At 44.9% G+C, this 19070-nt stretch overlaps 1 protein-coding gene across 1 annotated transcript; it reads right to left on the bottom strand.

The window, feature by feature from the left end:
- Positions 1 to 9624: 9624 nt before the first annotated feature.
- PSMB5 (proteasome 20S subunit beta 5) lies at positions 9625 to 15262 on the bottom strand. The gene is made up of 3 exons (XM_060098233.1): positions 15040 to 15262; positions 14001 to 14307; positions 9625 to 10132 (listed from the first exon to the last, which is right to left on the bottom strand). The coding sequence occupies exons 1-3, from the start codon at positions 15235 to 15237 to the stop codon at positions 9846 to 9848; spliced, it is 792 nt and encodes a 263-aa protein (XP_059954216.1). The 5' UTR covers positions 15238 to 15262; the 3' UTR covers positions 9625 to 9845.
- Positions 15263 to 19070: the final 3808 nt, after the last annotated feature.

Here is a 19070-nt window from a genome sequence, read left to right as displayed (position 1 = left end):
GTAGCCCCCGCTCACCGCAACTAGGGAAAGCCCGCACACAGCAACGAAGACCCAAAGCAGCCAAAAAAGATAAATAAATAAAATAATAATAATCATATAAGCCAGGAAAATCACTAGAAAAGTAAACTTTTTACCTTTTTTTCTTTTCTTTTTTAGCTGCACTGTGTGGCATGCGGGATCTTAGTTTCCTGAGCAGGGATCAAACCCGTGCCCCCTTCAGTGGAAGCATGGAGTCTTAACCACTGGACCACCAGAGAAGTCCCGGAAAAACATTCACTTTTGATAGGAATATATTAGGACATCTCATATCCTCAGGTGTACAGGTGATCATTTTCAAAAACGTTAGGATGAAGGGAAAACAAAACTGTTAAGACAATTATTATAATCAACATTTATTGAGGGTTTACTTGGTGCCAGCCACTCTATTTCATGTACTCAAGCCTATAAGTACTATTATATTTGCCTCTTTTACTAATGAGAAAACTAAGACTCAGAGAGGGAGGAGGGTGACTTACCTCAAGGTAATTAAGCTCATTAAATGGTGGAGTCAGAACTTGAATCCAGGTCTTCTGACTCCAGGACCTGTGCTCTTGACCATTCATTAGTCTCTGCCTAAATTGCAATCCACTCTGCCTTGCTGTGTTATACTCTTTTGCTCTCTTGTTCTGAGTCCATGAAAGAGAAGCCTGTCTTCCCTCTGATTATCAGTAGAATGTTCACAACCCCCATACAACATCCCTCTTGGGATATATCTTTAATTATGAGTCCATTTCTACAAAGGTCAGAGTTAAGATGGAAAAGCCATTTATTTTCTTTCTTTTTTTAAAAAATTTATTTATTTTATTATTTTTGGCTGCGTTGAGTCTTTGTTGCTGCGTGCGGGCGGCATGTGGGATCTTCCTGGACCAGGACTCGAACCCGTGTCCCCTGAATTGGCAGGCTGATTCTTAACCACTGCACCACCAGGGAAGCCCTCTTTCTTTCTTTCTTTTTTTTTTTTTTTTTTTTTTTTTTTTGGCCACGCCATGCGGCATCCGCGCCCCTGCAGTGGAAGCTCAGAGTCTCAACCACTGGACCACCAGGGAAGTCCTGTCATTTCTTTTTCTTTTTTTTTTTTTTTCCTTATTGTCACAGGGGAATCTTTGGTAGAAAGTTTGAGTGAACCATTTGTGCTCTTAGGTAATGAGAATAGGGAGAAAATGCACCTTTTTCACCTAATTATAATTTAAAATTCTAAAGCATTTGAGATTTCAAATGTTAAACTTCACAGATGACTTGTCAATTGAGGAAAAGCTACTTATTTAGCTTTGAATCAAACATATCTCTTTAGTATTTTAAGCTGTTTCTGTTCAGTGAGATCCCAAAAGGGCCTCTCCACACAGTGAAATCTAACTTCCCCTGGCATGAGGCCAGGAAGCTGTTTCTGACAGTTATTCATTACCACACCCAAGAGCATTTTAGAACAGTAGTGGAAGGAAATCCCAGAGCCAGTTGGGACTGTGTCCTCAGAGACACTGGAGAGGGAAGTGTCTGAGAGAGTTGAGATTTGGAGAAATGAGAGAGGTTACAGAAAGGTGGACGATAATGCAAAGGAAAAGAGAAGGAAGAGAGGCAGGCAGCAGGGAATAGTACTCAAGGAAGAGTGAAGAAAGGAGTTTATGTTGTAGCAGGAGTGAGGGTCGATTAGATTTTAAAAGAAAAAAGTTATGGATTTGACGATTTATTAAATGCAAAATAAATTGTATAAACATCTGGGAAGTTTTTCTTTAAGGACCTGCAAATAAAGAATAAATTAAAATGAAATAAAATAAAAAATTAAAGATAGGTAAATGCAAAGTAAAAGGAGGAAGAAGGAAAGAAAGATAGATGCCAGCTTATATAGGTAGAAGAAATGACAGAATTTGAAAAACCAACATTTGCAACCACCAATGCAAAAATTGATTCAGGAAGGATCATCAGTGGATGCTAAAACGAATGGGTGCAAGACTATGGGAGTACAGGATATTCCCATGATTTCAAATAATCACTCTACTTATTATTAGTTTACTAATTAATTACAAAGGGCAAATAATGTACCTTTATTTCTTTTTTGTATAAACTTATTTATTTATTTTTTATTTTTGGCTGTGTTGGTTCTTCGTTGCTGCGCTGGCGCTTTCTCTAGCTGCGGTGAGCGGGGGCTACTCTTCGTTGTGGTGCATGGGCTTCTCATTGCAGTGGTTTCTCTTGTGGCGGAGCACGGACTCTAGGCACGTGGGCTCAGTATTTGTGGCGCATGGACTTAGTTGCTCCGCGGCATGTGGGATCTTCCCGGACCAGGGCTCGCACCCATGTCCCCTGCATTGGCAGGCGGATTCTTAACTACTGTGCCACCAGGGAAGTCCCCAAATGGAGAAACCTAGCAGGCAAACTTCAGCGTCATCTATAATGTAACAAACTGACATTATGTGTCTCCAGCAGCAGTGCAATGGGAAGTATACAGTATCACCTAGGCAATATTCTTGCTAAAAATGTTTAACCTGAATCTAATCATGAGGAAAGAATCAGACAAATCCAGATTTCACAGGACATATTATGGTCTGTGCTCTTCAAAGTATAAATGTCATAAGAGACACACACACAAATATGAGGACCTATTCTAAATTAAAGCAACTGAAATGACACGACAGTTAAATGTGATGTGTGAGCCTGGATTGAATCCTGGATCAGGAAAAAATATATATAATGTACATTACTGGGACAGTTGGTGAATTTGAATACAGACAGGGTATTAGATAATACGATCATAGTAATGTTAAATTTCTTGGTGTGTTAACAGTACTGTGGTTTTGTAAGGGAATATCTTAGTTCTTAGGAGACATATTTAAGGGTCAAATGTCATGATCTCTGTAACTTACTTTCAAATAATTCAGTAAAATAAATATTAATAAATAAATGGATGTATACATATAAAGTAAATGTGGCAAAATGATAACAATTAGTGAACATATGTGAAGGGTAAGTGGGTATTCATTGTACTATTCTTTCAACTTCTCTGAAGTTTTCAAGCATTTCAAAATTTTTAAAATATAGTTAAAATTGTTTGCTTTAGATATTTAGATTCAGCCCTTTCTCAAGACAAGGTTAGGGTCTTAAGATCTCTGGAATTCTCTGATTTATTTTAGGACTCCGTTATAATTCTTCAGAAAATTCTAAAGCACATGTTAATGAACACCACCTAGGATGTCAAAACATTTTGTTTAAATCGGTGGAAGAAAGACAAGTGGCAACAATTCTAGATTTTGAAGGAAACCAAAACCCAAAGAAAGGTGGCTTGTCTCCCTTTTCGGGTGTGGGGCTTGGTGGCACAACTTCCTCTCTTTCACCATTAGTCCTTCCCTTATAAAGAGCAAGTCACTCATGCGCCTGACATCCAGGAACCAGCCTTGGGTATTGGCTAAGCCTCTGTCCATGGACTGAAGAGAAAGCAAAATAAAACAAAATATGGTAAGGGAGATAACCTACAGAGCTACACCTGGAGCTCAGTTCTTCAGGGGCTGATCGTATTTTGTGTGAGACTAATCCTGCCATTTGAAGAGAAAGAGAGCAGGACTGCAGAATCCAGGCAAGGTGGGGATGGGCAGGAATGCTTCTCAAAACTGCCTTTTATGACACCTAGTTGTAGTCATTTATAAGCAGGGGGTTGGCAAAACATTTTTTAAAGATTCATAAAGCAAGTGATTTTAATTTGTCTTAATTTAAAAATTAATATAACATTTCATAGTATGTTTCAGAGGAGCAAACAGCATCTTGAAATGCAACAATAATAGGGAGTCACAATGCTGAGAAGGGTAAGAATCACTGGCATTAAGACACCATAGTGAAATCCTTCATTCATTCATTTATTCATTAAAAATACATTTATTATCTCTACTGAGTAGCCTGCAGCATGCTAGACATTGGGGAATAAACAAAAAGTGTAGTAGAGTTAAGTGTTTAACTGAAAAGGAAGACAGGTGTCAGAAAACAATCAGAGACCTTACACAGATGCTCATGGATGTAGCGCATGCAGCCGAGGACCACACCTGGGCTCTACTGACTCAAGGCTGATCCACCTTTATGTGCCATTTTCCCTCTTTGGGACGTACTTAGAGATGTGGGACCATGCTTAATCTGTTGTTCTGGTTTAAACTGCTCCACTGCTTTCTTTTCTAAAGATTAAGCTTTGAATGCAGCCTCAAGACTCAAGGGAAACAGTGTTTATGAGCCCTCCCACAGAACCCTGGTGCTCAGTGGATTCCCTCTAATCAGACAACAATGCACATCACCACTCCAGATGAACTACCATGAAAAAAGGGTCGATGTATTCTGTGAAACTCTGTGCATGGGGAAGCTAAGAATGTCTGATGTCCTTGGGATAGTGACGATATTGTGGCGAGGCTAGGAAAAGAGCTGCAGTAGGTACAAAAATATCCCCTTGACTTTGGTCCCTTGTGGGCTACACACATTCCTACGTGTACCTTCTTATTTCCTTCTTACCAGAAGCACCTGCTATTCCTGTCTTCCTGGGAACTTGTGGCCCCCCTCTCGCCATTTGAACAGCCTTGGTCCTGACCTGTGGGCATGTATGTGTGAGGTGTGTGGCCAGGGGGTATGAAAGTGCGGGGAGAGAGGACCTCTTTGTGAGTCAAAAAATAAAATGTTAAAACGTACTGAATCTGTGATCCTGCCTCACTTACCCTCCTGCTCTTACGAGAGAGGTTGCTGCTTTTCTGTCTTCCTGGCTGGGTTGAGAAAAGGTGGTTCTGAGAGAGCTCAAACCTTCTTTCCAACCTTGCACAAGCAGAGTAGACAGAGAGAGATTCTTGCAGAATGTAAGTGACTGTGACAGTACAGGGGCAGCACACAGAGGCACGTGTTCATTATGTGTGGCTGGAGAAATTATCTGTCTCCAGGGGGACATGTTTCACTGTGCATTAGCTTCTCGCTGCTTCCTTCTTCCCTATTTCTCTGCCCACTGTCTCTATCACTTGTCCTTCTGAGTCTCCCTTCCCACTCCCTGACCCACACCCCCATTCACAGTCCAGCTCTGCCCATCAACGTCTCCATGCATCTTCTCTGCCTCGACCCGTCTCCTTCTCCTCTTTGCTCAATCTCACTTTTGCTGTCCAGGAGTCGCTTTTCTGTCTCATTTGTCTCTTGTTTTCTCTAGCTCACTTTCTCGCATTCCATCTGTGTTTCCCTCTGTAATACCAGTTTTTTTGGGTACCCTGAAGCTAGCAATACACTTTTCTTGTTACATTAATGTCCATAAGCAGCACTTGGTTTATGGATTGATTAGTTTTTGTTTAAATTCTGTGGAGGAAAGAGAAGGGAATTTTTATAAAGTGAGAGCAGAGAGAAAACATGAAATCAAGCAGAGAGACAACAGAAAGAAGGGGCGTCCTGAGAAGATGGGGGAGAGGCATCAGAAGGGGTTGAACCCACGGTGTCTAATTTCCTTTCTCATAAACTGGTTCAGATCTTCATGGCTGATGACAGCTAAGTCTGCATTATAAAGTGTGAAGTGCCAAGTTAGGCTTGGCACCTGACTCAGACGCAGAGCTTCAGGGAGAAATGAGTTGGGTTAAATAAACCCAAGAAGCTGACGGGGGTAGAATTTCTGCCTGACCCATTAACAACTGCGAACGCGACATTTTAGAAATGGTTTTTATTGAAATGCTTCAGTGGGGCATAGCCCCGAGAAGCAAGAACTTGGCTCTGAGGCCAGGCCTGGGGTGCACTGCGGGGATGTGGAGAGTCGGCTGATGCAGGGGTGGGGGGCAGCCTGGGTCAGGCAGGAGGTGGCAACAGCTGCTCATCAGGGCAGTTGTGACTGCTGTTTGCTCTCTCATCTTGCCCACTGTAATTAAAGATTTCCCAATATGATTCTGGCTTCCTAAAGGGAAACTAGAATTTAAAAAACAAACAAGAAAAAATACCCCAAAATAGCAGAGATGCTTAGTTGTAATATACATGTTTTATTTTTTAAATAAATTTATTATTATTAAAAAAATTTTTTTTTTGGCTGCGTTGGGTCTTTGTTGCTGCACGCGGGCTTTCTCTAGTTGCAGCAAGCGGAAGCTATTCTTCATGGCGGTGCGTGGGCTTCTCATTGCGGTGGCTTCTCTTGTTGTGGAGCACGGGCTCTAGGCACGCGGGCTTCAGTAGTTGTGGCGCACGGGTTTAGTTACTCTGCGGCATGTGGGATATTCCCGGACCAGGGCTCTAACCCGTGTTTCCTGCATTGGCAGATGGATTCTTAACTACTGCGCCACGAGGGGAGTCCCTATACGTGTGTTTTAAATCATAAAGCTGTTAATCCTGTCTTGAGGTCACTGCTGCTGGTCAGTTTCAAAGCATCTAATCTACTGCTAGAGCCCTGGCAGGAGGGGCTCTTAACAAAACAATCAAAACTAACAGAAAATGAAAAACCGAATTGTATTCACCAAATTAGATACGCTCATGTGAATTCATCACTGACCCAACCATCCTCCTTCTTCTGAGACTAGGGAAATGCTCCCCCAGTTTCCCTCCACCTTTTTTCACCTTACTCCCTTTCCATCCCCCCTCTTGCCTCACTCCCCTGAGAGTCCACACAGAACCTGTGGACCATAACAAATCAGTTGTTTTATTTCCCCTCAAAGGATGTAACTTTCCATTCCCCAAATGGCTTTGACAGTTTTCTCATTTGCTAGCTGAGGAGGATATCAAGAGACATTGACCTTCTGGTTTTGCCGGAAGAGGGAACACTCAGTAACTATTATGCTTCAGTCCCTGATTTAACTGTGACCTTCCTCCCTCCTCCTCATGTCCTCGCCTACCTTTTCACCTTCCCTCATGAACATTCTACTCACCCCACAGGGCACTGCTGCTCCCTGCAGCCCTCCCTTGCCTGGTTTGGAGATGCTATAAGGCACATCTGTCTTCAACCCCACAGCATTCCCTGCCAGCAAGAGGAAGCATGGGGCCTCTAGGAGTGTTTTGCTCCCTGTTTAATCAGGTTAGTCCCATCACCTACCCTGAGAAGTCAGATTTTGGTGTTACTGAGCTATCTGTGGAAGGAGAAATTGTCAGACATCACTTAAAAAGCCCTGGCCCTTGGATGCCTGGGAATTGCAGACAGAAATTAATCTTCTGGCTATTTAAGGCAATTTCTTTTCCATCATCCTTTGTCAAGAGGACTGCACTGGGAAATTAATCTGATGGGAGCCCCTGAACTGGTACACTCCACTCAACAGCATCTCTCCAGTGCTATGCAGCATCCATCATCCCCGCACAAGTAGAGACACACATCACTGCAAAGCCAACTCCCCACCAGTCCCAGCAGCAAGAAACTGCAATTGCAGAGTGAGCATCACTGGGCCTGGAGACTTGCAGTTTTCCTCTATCTCTGCTCTACTTTCTTTCCAGAAAACCTACCACAGATTGATCTCTTCCATTAAGCGAGTCTTTCTTTTATCCAAAATGCAGGAAGGCAGAGAAGCAGGGATATGCCAGAAAACAGGACTCTAGGATATGCGTTTTTTGCCTGAACATAAGGACTCAGCCAGTGCAGAACAGGTGTTTACACTGAACAGCTAGACCACTGCAAAGTCAGGTGTGAGATAGCAACAAGGCAAGGGCAGCATTGTTTCATGACTATCTCTTCTCTCCAGACTGAATTTTCTTTCAAGGGAAAAGAGCCCAGGAAGTCTCATGCTCTCTGGGGGTCAATGTAAAAGAATTCCAATCTTCAACTCTCTTTTCTTCCTGAAGGTTATTTCCCAGGGCAGTTATTTTCAAATTGTGTTCCTTGGGGTTCCAAGAAGTTCCAGGGAGTATGCGTGGGGTGGGGGTGGGGCGATGTGGGAAGTGGCTGGAGGGGGAAGCTCAATGGTTGAGGTGCTGGGCCCTTCAACTCTACTTCAATCTGATTTGATTTCTTTCAGGGGCTTGGATTTCTCCTAAGAGTTCATTTTTTAAAAAGAGTCCCAGGTTTCCCTGGTGGCGCAGTGGTTGAGAATCTGCCTGCCAATGCAGGGGACACGGGTTCGAGCCCTGGTCTGGGAAGATCCTACATTCCGTGGAGCAAATAGGCCCGTGAGCCACAACTACTGAGCCTGCGCTCTAGAGCCTGCGAGCCACAACTACTGAGCCTGCGCACCACAACTACTGAGCCTGCGCGTCTGGAGCCTCTGCCCTGCAACAAGAGAGGCCGCGACAGTGAAAGGCCCGCGCACCGCGATGAAGAGTGGCCCCTGCTTGCCACAACTAGAGAAAGCCCTTGCACAGAAACGAAGACCCACCCAACACAGCCAAAAATAAATAAATAAAATAAAGAGTTCTAATTTTGTATAAGGTCTACAAACCACTATCCTAACTGAGAGGAAGATGACTGTGTCTCTGCCTCTCGCAGTTAAGCATCTGCCGACGGCTGCGCAGAAGGGAGCTGTAGTGTGGCTCCTGCCTGCTTTGACTGTAGAGCAGGTCTAGGTCCACGCTGGCAGCTCCTCGGCTCCAGGGGCTCTGGAGGCACCTTTCAGCAAAATGAATCTCCTTAGGCACCAGAGTCATTTGTTTTCCAAACTCCCTTCTCTGGTCTCACTAATTCCCAATTTCCCTGCATTTGACAAATGCAATTAACAAGCCTCCATCAGTTCCTGGCCGACAGTCCTCATCAGTCAGTCCTCATCAGTCAATACGGAGACTGCAGGAGGCTGAAGGGGGAGGGAAGGTGCAAGAAGGGAAGGTTGCTGCAGTATGGGGGAGAAGAGGCTTTACCCCTCTATTTCTGTGGATAACCCTTCCCAGCCCCTTGACCTCAAAAGACGACACTGCATTGTCACCCTCACCAACCACTTTCTTCCTTCTTGCCAACTAATACAAAGCAGTGTTTATGCCCTCCTCTCCCATTTCTTAAAAGTTTCTCCCATCAACCTCCTCTATCTCCCCTACGTCCTATGTCTTCTCTTTAACAGAAGGCCTTGCCATCTGCTGCCACCATAGCTTGGGAAGCCCCTCAGCGCTGGGTGCGATAAATCAGCCATCTCTGCTCTCAGCAGGGCCTCTTCCCCACCCACACGTTCCAGTGAAAATTTTGTGCCTCTTCCTGCCCAGGAGACTGTAAGTCCACCATCATCTCCCTGTCTCCCACACTGGCACACACTGGAGGGCCAGAAGGACAGGGATCACCAGGCTGGTGGTCACTACTGCTTTCACACACACCTCTTTGTCCTCTCTTTTCCCAGTCAAAGCCTTCCCTTCCCAACTGGCTTACCCTCTTCACCTTTCTGCTCTGCATGTAGCATCAGCCTCCCCTCCCCCACCACAGGAGGAGAGTTTTTTTCCTCCGCAGCTCGGCCTGGTACAGCCCTGTGCATCTTTCCACCTCATCAACTTTTCATCTCCTTGCAGACAGAATCAGGAAGTCTCTCCCTCCAGGACCCTCCCTCTCCTTCTCCTTTGTTATTAGCTTCATGAGTGGGGACGTTAATGTATTCACTAGACAATGTCTTCACACTGCTGTTTCCTGTAATTACAGTCACTCCCCTCCCACTGTCCCGGCTGATTTGACTGTAAAGTGCTTGGAGGAGGGACAGTGTGGAGAAAAGACACAACACAGGCTGAGATCGAGTAGTGTAATGTTAACATCCAAGAAAGTAAAACAAATAATTACCTCTGCAGTAGCTCATTAACAATGGGTAACACATGGAGGTCAACGCACCAGAGATTTTAAAAAAATGATCGATACAATCAGGGACCCCTCCACTAGAGGATGGGGAGCTGTACCCATATTACCAACAACAGTCACCCCAAGCAAGGCAAGCAGCTACATCTGCCCTCCTTCAGGGGGTAGATCCACTATACTTGTCATGTAGATCAGCTACATTGTCACTGGAGACTCGGATCCAGCCATCCTCCCGGACATGGTAGAGGTTGACGGAACCTCCTGAGTAGGCATCTCTGTAGGTGGCTTGGTAAATGGCTCGACGGGCCAGATCATAGGCCTCTTCCACCTCCAGGTGATAGGAGTAACCCCTATCCATGACCCCATAAGCATACACACAGCCAGAACCTACAGAGAAGGTGGCCCCCGAGATCCGGTTTCCTTCACTGTCCACGTAGTAGAGGCCTGGAAAGAGAGATGAGGTTAGTAAGAAAAAAATGATCACCCCTTTTGACATCTGATTCATCCTCCAAGGCAACAGTTCTCCATTCCTGTTGAAACCCAGGGGAGACCAACAGAAATACAAGAAAATAGCACTTCTATAAAATTACTTTAAAAAAAAAGGTGAAGAAATCAAATTAAATTTTAAGACTTCAGGATTCTACACATACCATCCCATCTTACCTCACATTACAGTAACTGCCTTGTCTGTCTTCTCTGTACAACCAAAAAGCAAGTATAATTCAAATGACTTAGGTTTCAAGCACAGAACTTCAGGCACTGTAAGAGGTAATATTTAAGACAACCCTGGGATTTCCCTGGTGGTCCAGTGGTTAAGACTCTGCACTTCCAATGCAGGGGGTGCAGGTTCGATCCCTGGTTGGTGAACTAGGATCCCACAGGCTGTGCAGCCAAAAAATGAAGGAAAAAAACCCAAAAAGACAATCCTAACCCTCAGAGTTTAGACTATCTGGAGCGCAAGGCATACATCACACAGTAAGAGAATAAAGCCTATAATTTTAAATCATATTGTAAAGACCTGCACTGTCCAGTATGGTAGCCACTAGCCACATGTGACTACTGAGCATTTGAAATGAAGCTAGTACCACATGCTAGCTAGTACCACGTCATAATAATATTTTGGATCTACTGGGTTAAATAGAATATATTATTAAAATTAATTTTCCTTTTTATTTTTAAAAATGTGGCTACTATAACATTTAAAATTACATGTATGGATCACACTATATTTCTATTGGACAGTGCTGGTACAGTGGGAGGCCAGGTCAACCGCCTATTTTTAAAAAATTTTTTAATTAATTTCTTTTTTTTGGGTTGCACTGAGTGGCTTGTGGGATCTTAGTTCCCCAAACCCGGGCCTTCAGCAGTGAAAGCGCACAGTCCTAACCACTAGACTGCCAGGGAATTCCCCCAACCACCATTTTTATAAAGTTTTATTGGAACATAGCCACAGCCATTTGTGTGTGTATATATATATATATATATATATATATATATATATATATATATATATATATATATAAGCAGTCTATGACTGCTTTTTTGCTAAAACAATGGAGCTATGTAGTTGAGACAAAGATCATATAGCCTGCAAGCCTAGAATATTTACTTATATTTGGCCCTTTATGAAAAAGTTAGCCAACCTCTGGTATAGACAAAAGTTTAGACAAAGATGTAGTAAAATTTTGATGATTTCCATCTGCCCGCTGGGCCTCTCCAGCTGGATGCCTTTGTCACCAAATTCATATTTAAATTTCCTGTCCTCAAATACTTTTAGTGGTTCTCCATTACCTACCAAACTCATCTGTCTTCTGCCCCACCAATCCTTCTGTATTTTCAAATTCTGTCAATGCATCACTAATCTTTTTCCTATTTCAGTTGTTCTCAACACTCACTATGCATCAGAATCATCTAAGGAAGTTTTTTTTTTTTTTTTTTTGCCACAGCAAGCGGCTTGCAGGATCTTAGTTTCTGGATCAGGGATCAAACCCAGGCCCCGGCTGTGAAAGTGCTAAGTCCTAGCCACTGGACCACCAGGGAATTCCCAGGAAGTTTTTTAAAAAGATGCCTAGGACTTACCCCAGGTATTCTTTTTCAATTGGTCTGGGTGCGGGACAAGCACGGATCTAGATTCTTAAGTTCTTCAGGTGATTATGATACAAGCCAGGTTGAAAAGCACCGCCCTTATCAGTTTTCAGGTTCCGATGGTTCTAACATGGAGCCCCTCGTCAAGTCCCATTGCCACTACCTTGCCTAGTCAGCGCACCATCTGGTTCCAATTGCTTCACAATTAAACTAGACTTTAGTTCCAATTAAATTAGATGTCCAGTTACTTCCCCCAAAATCTCATGCTTCTTCCGTCTTCTCTTGTTCATTCTGTTTCCTTTCTCTCATTTTCACATCCAGGAAAATGAGTCCTCCTCAATTCCTCCCATCAGAAGCAATCCCCCCCACCCCCCAAATTCCTTCAGCATTTTATTGGTTCTCTTTAAAGTGGCATTCATCTCATTCAGCCTTGCATTAAGTAATCTGTGACCCTTTCTCAGTCAGCTTGAGGCCAGGGGCTGACTCATCCTGAATGGGACATCTTGTCAGGAAGGCTTCTTGAGATGGTACAATTTAGGTTATACTATGACTTCCTGGGTTTTCCTTGCTAGCCAGTTTCTGTACTCTCTTACACTGTTTTCCACCACCTGGGACCAATCCAATAGCTAAGGGTTCAAAACAACATTTCTGAAATGCTACCCTAGACCACACAAGATGTATGGAACTGTTCTTTCACACTTTTCAAAGAGAAAAGTGTTTCAATTTCCAAAGTAACAAACTGAGCTCCTCTATCACATGCACTTTTAAATCTCTGCTCATTCATCCTCTATTTTTTTTATTTTTATTTTTTGGTACGCGGGCCTCTCACTGTTGTGGCCCCTCCCTTTGCGGAGCACAGGCTCCAGACGCACAGGCTCAACGGCCATGGCTCACGGGCCCAGCCAATCCACGGCATGTGGGATCTTCCCGGACTGGATCATGAACCCGTGTCCCCTGCATCGGCAGGTGGACTCTCAACCACTGTGCCACCAGGGAAGCCCATTTCATCCTCTATTGCGTAATGAACTAATATTCTCCAAAGCAAATGAAAAAGTGGTGGGTATCCTACAATTGTTCATAAGAGGAAAACTAGGCATTTAGAAAGCAGATAAATAAGGGAATTCCCTGGTGGTCCAGTGGTTAGGACTCAGTGCTCACACTGGTCAAGAATCCCTGACAGTTCAATTCCTAGTCAGGGATTCCCGTAAGCCGTGCAGTCCAAAAAAAAAAAAAAAAAAAAAAGCGGGGGGAGGGAAGTAAATGAATGAAGCAAAACCAATAGGAGGAAAGAGTAACTATTTTCAAGCACCAAAGGGGAAAATTAAACAGAAAGTGACTAGCCGTATCCCAGCTTGACTAAAGGGACATTCAAAATTGGCTGAAAAAGAACTGATATCAGATACAAGACTGAATTTCCTGGCAAGGTTTTTATATACCAGAAAGAAAAATAGGCTAAGGAATTTCTTTTCAGAGATGACAACAGGACCTAGGTGATTATATCAAGAAAGAAAGGAGATGAGTCCCAAAGGGCACCCCCCCCCCGCTTCTAGGCCAAAGACTCTCTTCAGGAAAAAAGGGAAGAGAAATGACTAACTTTTGAGTAGGTACTTAGTTTCACTGTCCACTCTGGTAGACACCAGCGACATGTGGCTGTTGAGCACCTGAAATGGGGCTAATGACACATGCCGAAATGATAATATTTTAGTTATTTTGGATTAAGAGAACTGTTAAAATTAATTTCACCCATTTCTTTTCACTTTTTAAATACATCCATTAGAAAATGTAAAACTACATGTGCGGCTCACATTGTATTTCTATCAGATGGCACTGACTAGAGTTTTTATGTCTATTAGCCGATTTAATTCTTAAATACAACTCTTTGCAGGTCTTATCATTTTACAGGAGAGGCCAGAAGGAAACACGTTATGTGTCAGACACTACATGCTTGACATGTGTTACCTCACGGAACCTATGTAACAGATGATGAAACAGTCTGAGAAAATAAGCAACCTGCCCAAGGTCACATGGGTGGTCAATGACACAGCTGATCTACTTCCCTGCCCCTTCCTACACTACAGCCCTTCCTTGAACAAACAGACGAAAGGACTGAGAACTAACCAACACATCCCCAGCACTGACATAAGCTCTTCCATTCATCTGTTCATCCAACCCGTCCTCTCTGTAGTGCCAGCCCACCCAAGAATCACATGGCTGCAGCTTAACTCACCAGGGCCTCTCTTATCCCAGCCACAGATCATGGTGCCCATGGACAGCCCCATGCCTTTATACTGATACACCATGTTGGCAAGCAGCTTGGAGGCGGCTGCTACGGAGATGCGTTCCTTGTTTCGAAGCTCATAGATTCGACACTGCCGAGCCAACAGCCGCTCCCAAAAGCTGCAATCCGCTGCACCCCCAGCCATGGTACCCAGCAGGTAGGGGTTGATCTCTATCACCTTCTTTACTGTCTGGGAGGCAATGTAGGCGCCTGCTGTGGCCCGGGAGTCTGCTGCAACAATGACTCCATGGCGAAACTGTTAAGATCAGAGGAAACACAAAACAGGCCACATGAGACCACAAAAACACCATCTTTGACATTTCTTTATGCATCAGTGCAAACCCAGAACATCTCTGTCTCTGCCGTTTTATACTTCACAACATACCTTCCCTCATATTAATGTCACTAGAGCTTCACATCAATCCCTTGACATGGGATTACCTTCAGTATTACCTTCACTTGATGGCTGAGGAATGAGATCGAATGACTTACCCTAGATCATACAGCCAGTTATTGCAAAGCTGGACCAAAAATCCCAATTGTCTGACTCCTGATACAGTGCTTCCTCCCACCAACCTTCCTCCTCAAGCCATAACGTTTCGGTAACCCTGGCCTAACGGGCTACTCAGTTTCTAAAACCTTTGGTGGTTACAACAGCCTTCCCTCTACCAGTGTTCACTGCTGCCGCGGCCTTTCCTGGACAGGAGCACCCTGGGGTCGCCTAGGTATTAACTCGAGCAGCCTCGGGCTCCTTCTCCCACTTACCACACTCCCCGCCCTTCCAGCCCCATCGCCCCCCACTCCGGCCAGAGCGAGAACCGAGGCCTCTCGGGGCAGTGGGACAGCAAAACCACCGGGGTTGGGGTGAGAGGCCCGAGCCTCCGTCTGGGTTTCGTGGCCGCGACCACCGCGGGTTCCGGACCAGCTGGGAGGTCGGGAAGGGCGCGGGCGCGCGGAACTCAGCCCGGCGCGACGGCCGGGTCCGCACCTTGAAGGCCAGAGTGGTGGTTCCATGAAGCATTTCGATTCTCGGCTCCTCTGGGACACCCCAGCTGGGCGCGACCAGGCTCAGCCCATCGCTGGGACTCCCTGGACCCAGGTCCAGCAGATCCGCACGACCCCCGAGCCCGAAAAACCCACGCCGGTTCACGGGTAGCGGCCTCTCCAACACGCTGGCCAGCGCCATGTCTAGTAAGGGCAAAGGGAACTGCCTGCCAGAACGCCTAGCAAAGAGCGGCCGGGCAACGCCTCGTCGTCACAGCTTCACTCCCTATTAAATCTATCACAGGGAGCAACCATTTTAACTCCTGGCAACCACGCCTCCAAACACAAGAGCCAGACGCGAGGAGGAAAAAATAAATGGCTTCACTCTTCTTAAATTACAAAGGGATGTGGCTGCCATCTTGACTTTGGTCACGTAAACAACACGGGATTAGATTAACCTCAAATTCATAGGAAGCAATCGCAAATGTCCAGGTTGGGGGAGGGAAGTGGGGCCGGCCATCTTTCAGAAGGGCGTGACTGGATGAAAACCTGCTCTAAACCGGTAGCGGTAAATCAGCCCCGCCCCGCCCCGCCTGGTGTCCAAGCAACAATTACATCACTACTGCTTCAGCAGTCTGTTAACGCGACTGAAGTTGCCATTTTGTGTAAGGGCACTCTCTAATACTGGGTAAAATAATGATCTACGCTGAGGCCATTTTCCTATGAAGTTAGTAAAACCACAGTAGTTTGTGCTAAAAAGCGCAACAAAATAAGAGCGCTATACAGCTTCTTGTTTGATAACATCAATCGCCACGCTACCCACGTTCTCTAACAGTAACCAATTTTTAAGATTCAGCATTGTCTTTACTCCCACCCTCAGGTGGACATTCTACTGAGTAATAAATTGACCAAAAGGCAGATAGAAGAATAAAGAAGGAAAAGCAAAGGGCCCAGTTAATCCACAGACTGGGTTCGCAATTCAGCGCCTGAATAACTGAGTCAATAGTAATTTACCATTTCAGAGCCCGGAGGAGAGTTGAGGCTCCATAAAGATGTGTGTACACACACACACACACACACACACACACACACACACACACACACACACACACACACACACACACACACACACACACACACACACACACACACACACACACACACACACACACACACACACACACACACACACACACACACACACACACACACGGCTTCCCTGGTGGCGCAGTGGTTGAGAGTCTGCCTGCCGATGCAGGGGACACGGGTTCGTGGCCTGGTCCGGGAAGATCCCACATGCCGCGGAGCGGCTGGGCCCGTGAGCCATGGCCGCTGAGCCTGCGCGTCTGGAGCCTGTGCTCCGCAATGGGAGAGGCCATAACAGTGAGAGGCCCGCCTACCGAAAAAGAAAAAAAAAAAAAAAAAATGTACAAAGAGGGCTTCCCTGGTGGCGCAGTGGTTGAGAGTCCGCCTGCCGATGTAAGAGACACGGGTTTGTGCCCCGGTCCGGGAAGATCCCACATGCCGCGGAGCGGCTGGGCCCGTGAGCCGTGGCCTATGAGCCTGTGCGTCCGGAGCCTGTGCTCCGCAACGGGAGAGGCCACAGCAGTGAGAGGCCCGCTCTTATTCAGGAATGTGCTGTATTTCATTGTTTCTTCCTCTCTTCACCCACCTTCATTTTTCAACCCTTCTGGGAACCATAACAAGCAAGGAAGTGGGCAAGTGTATGAAATGTTGCCTCCTGCTTTATGGTTCTATGAAGTCAGCATCTGCCCTTCCTTGCTGGATTCCAGGAGCAATATCCATCAATATCCAAATTCCTGGGCTTCCCTGGTGGCGCAGTGGTTGAGAATCCGCCTGTCAATGCAGGGGACACGAGTTCGATCCCTGGTGCGGGAAGATCCCACATGACGTGGAGCAACTGAGCACATGCACCACAACTACTGAGGCTGTGCTCTAGAGCCCGTGAGCCACAACTACTGAGCCCGCGTGCCGCAACTACTGAAGCACGCGCCTAGAGCCTGTGCTCCGCAACAAGAGAAGCCACCGCGATAAGAAGCCCGCGCACCACAATGAAGAGTAGCCCCCACTCACCGCAACTAGAGAAAGCCCGTGTGCAGCAATGAACACCCAACACAGCCAAAAATAAATAAATTTATTTAAAAATATATATATATCTAAATTCCTCTTTCCTCTGATGCCCAACTCAGCCTGTCCTCCTCCCAACAGACTCTGAGAGTGTTGTATTTTTAATGCTGAAATTTAGCAACTCTTTCCAAACCCAACCATCAGAATGTTAATGAAGCAGAAGATCTTTCTGTGGGTCTCACACTGGATGGTGTGGAAAATGCAGAGTGCCTCTGTTTACTGAGCATGTATTATTTTGCAGTCACTCCTGCAATGCAACTAATCCTCCTGACTTCTCTCAGTGGTTCTTTCACTCTGCCACTAATGCTGTCTGCCTCTCTTAAGGCACTTTCACATTTTACCTGGTTATAAATATACATTTTTCTCCCACTGGATTGTGAGCTTTTAAAGACAGGCATTTCTCAAGAATTCCCTGGCAGTCCAGTGGTTAGGACTCCACACTTTCAGCGCCAGGGGCCCATGTTCAATCCCTGGTCAGGGAACTAAGATCCCACAAGCTGCATGGCATGGCCAAAAAACCCCCAACAACTGTAAAGACAGGCATTTCTCTACTATTTATCTCTGTGCCCGCTGTTTGCTTAATACAAGTTTGCAAAATGAACACATGAAAGAATGACAATAATGTTCTTCCAGTCACAGAGGCTTGAAGCCCTGGCTCATCTTGACAACTCCCCTTCCTTTACTCCTCGTCCACTAGGTTGCCAAGTCCTGTTCATTCTCCCTCTACAGTGCTTCTCACATTCTTTTTCATTGCAACTGATACCGCCTTTGGCTTCTTATCTCCTCACTCCTGAATTACTGAAATATTCTCCTGATTTTTCTGGGTACAAACTATGTCTCTAATTTATTCTGCGCAGCACCAGATTGATTTTCCTGAAACATCATCTTGATCTTATCATTTGCCTGCTTAAAAATGGTCTGTAAGGTTCAGCTCCTCAGCATGCATTCAAAGCCTTCCATAATCTGTTCCCAATTTACCTTACATTAGTTCTCTGCTCCAAGGTCCCACTCAGGGAGACCTCAAAGAGGAGAGGTACAAGTGATCAGTGCTGCTGTTGGTGGGAATGTAAATTGGTGAAGTCACTATGGAGAATAGTATGGAGGTTCCTCAAAAAAAAATTAAAAATAGAACTACCATATGACCTAGTAATCCCATGTCTGGGTATTTATCCAAAGGAAATGAAATCACTATCCCATAGAGATAGCTGCACCCCAATGTTCATTGCAGCATTATTCACAATTGCCAAGACATGGAAACAATATCCATCATCAATGGATGAATGCATAAAGTGTTACATATGTGGTGGAACATTATTCAGCCATAAAAAAGAAGGAAATCCTGCCATCTGTGACAACTTGGATGAAACTTGAGGGCATTTTGCTAAGTGCAAGAAGTCAGATGGAGAAAAACAAATACTGTATGATCTTACTTATATGTAGAGTCAAACAAAGCCGAACTTTTAGAAACAGATAGTAGATTGGTGGTTGCCAGAGGCTCAGGGTTGGAGAAAATGAGATGTTGGTCAAAAGTGTACAAACTTCCAGTCATAAGAGGAATAAGTTCTGGGAATCTAATGTACAGCACAGCAACTATAGTTAACAATACTCTTGTATACTTGAAAGTTGCCAAGAGAGTAGATCTTAAATGTTCTTATCATAACAACAACAAAAATGGTAACCAAGTAAGGTGAAGGATTTAACTTACCTTATGGTGTAAACATTTTGCAATACACAGACACGCACGCAGAGGTATTAGATCATCATATTGTACACCTTAAACTTCCGCAATGCTATATGTCCACTGTATCTCAATAAAGCAGAGGTTGGGGGAAGAAAACAATGATAAGTGCTGTAGTTCAGAGGTGAGAGAGTTTGGTATAGATTGGG

This window comes from Mesoplodon densirostris, chromosome 4, assembly GCF_025265405.1.
Source record: "Mesoplodon densirostris isolate mMesDen1 chromosome 4, mMesDen1 primary haplotype, whole genome shotgun sequence".
In the NCBI taxonomy this organism is placed as follows: Eukaryota; Metazoa; Chordata; class Mammalia; order Artiodactyla; family Ziphiidae; genus Mesoplodon; species Mesoplodon densirostris.
The sequence above is the reverse complement of the archived record's forward strand: the minus strand, read 5'-3'. Positions and strand labels throughout refer to the sequence as shown.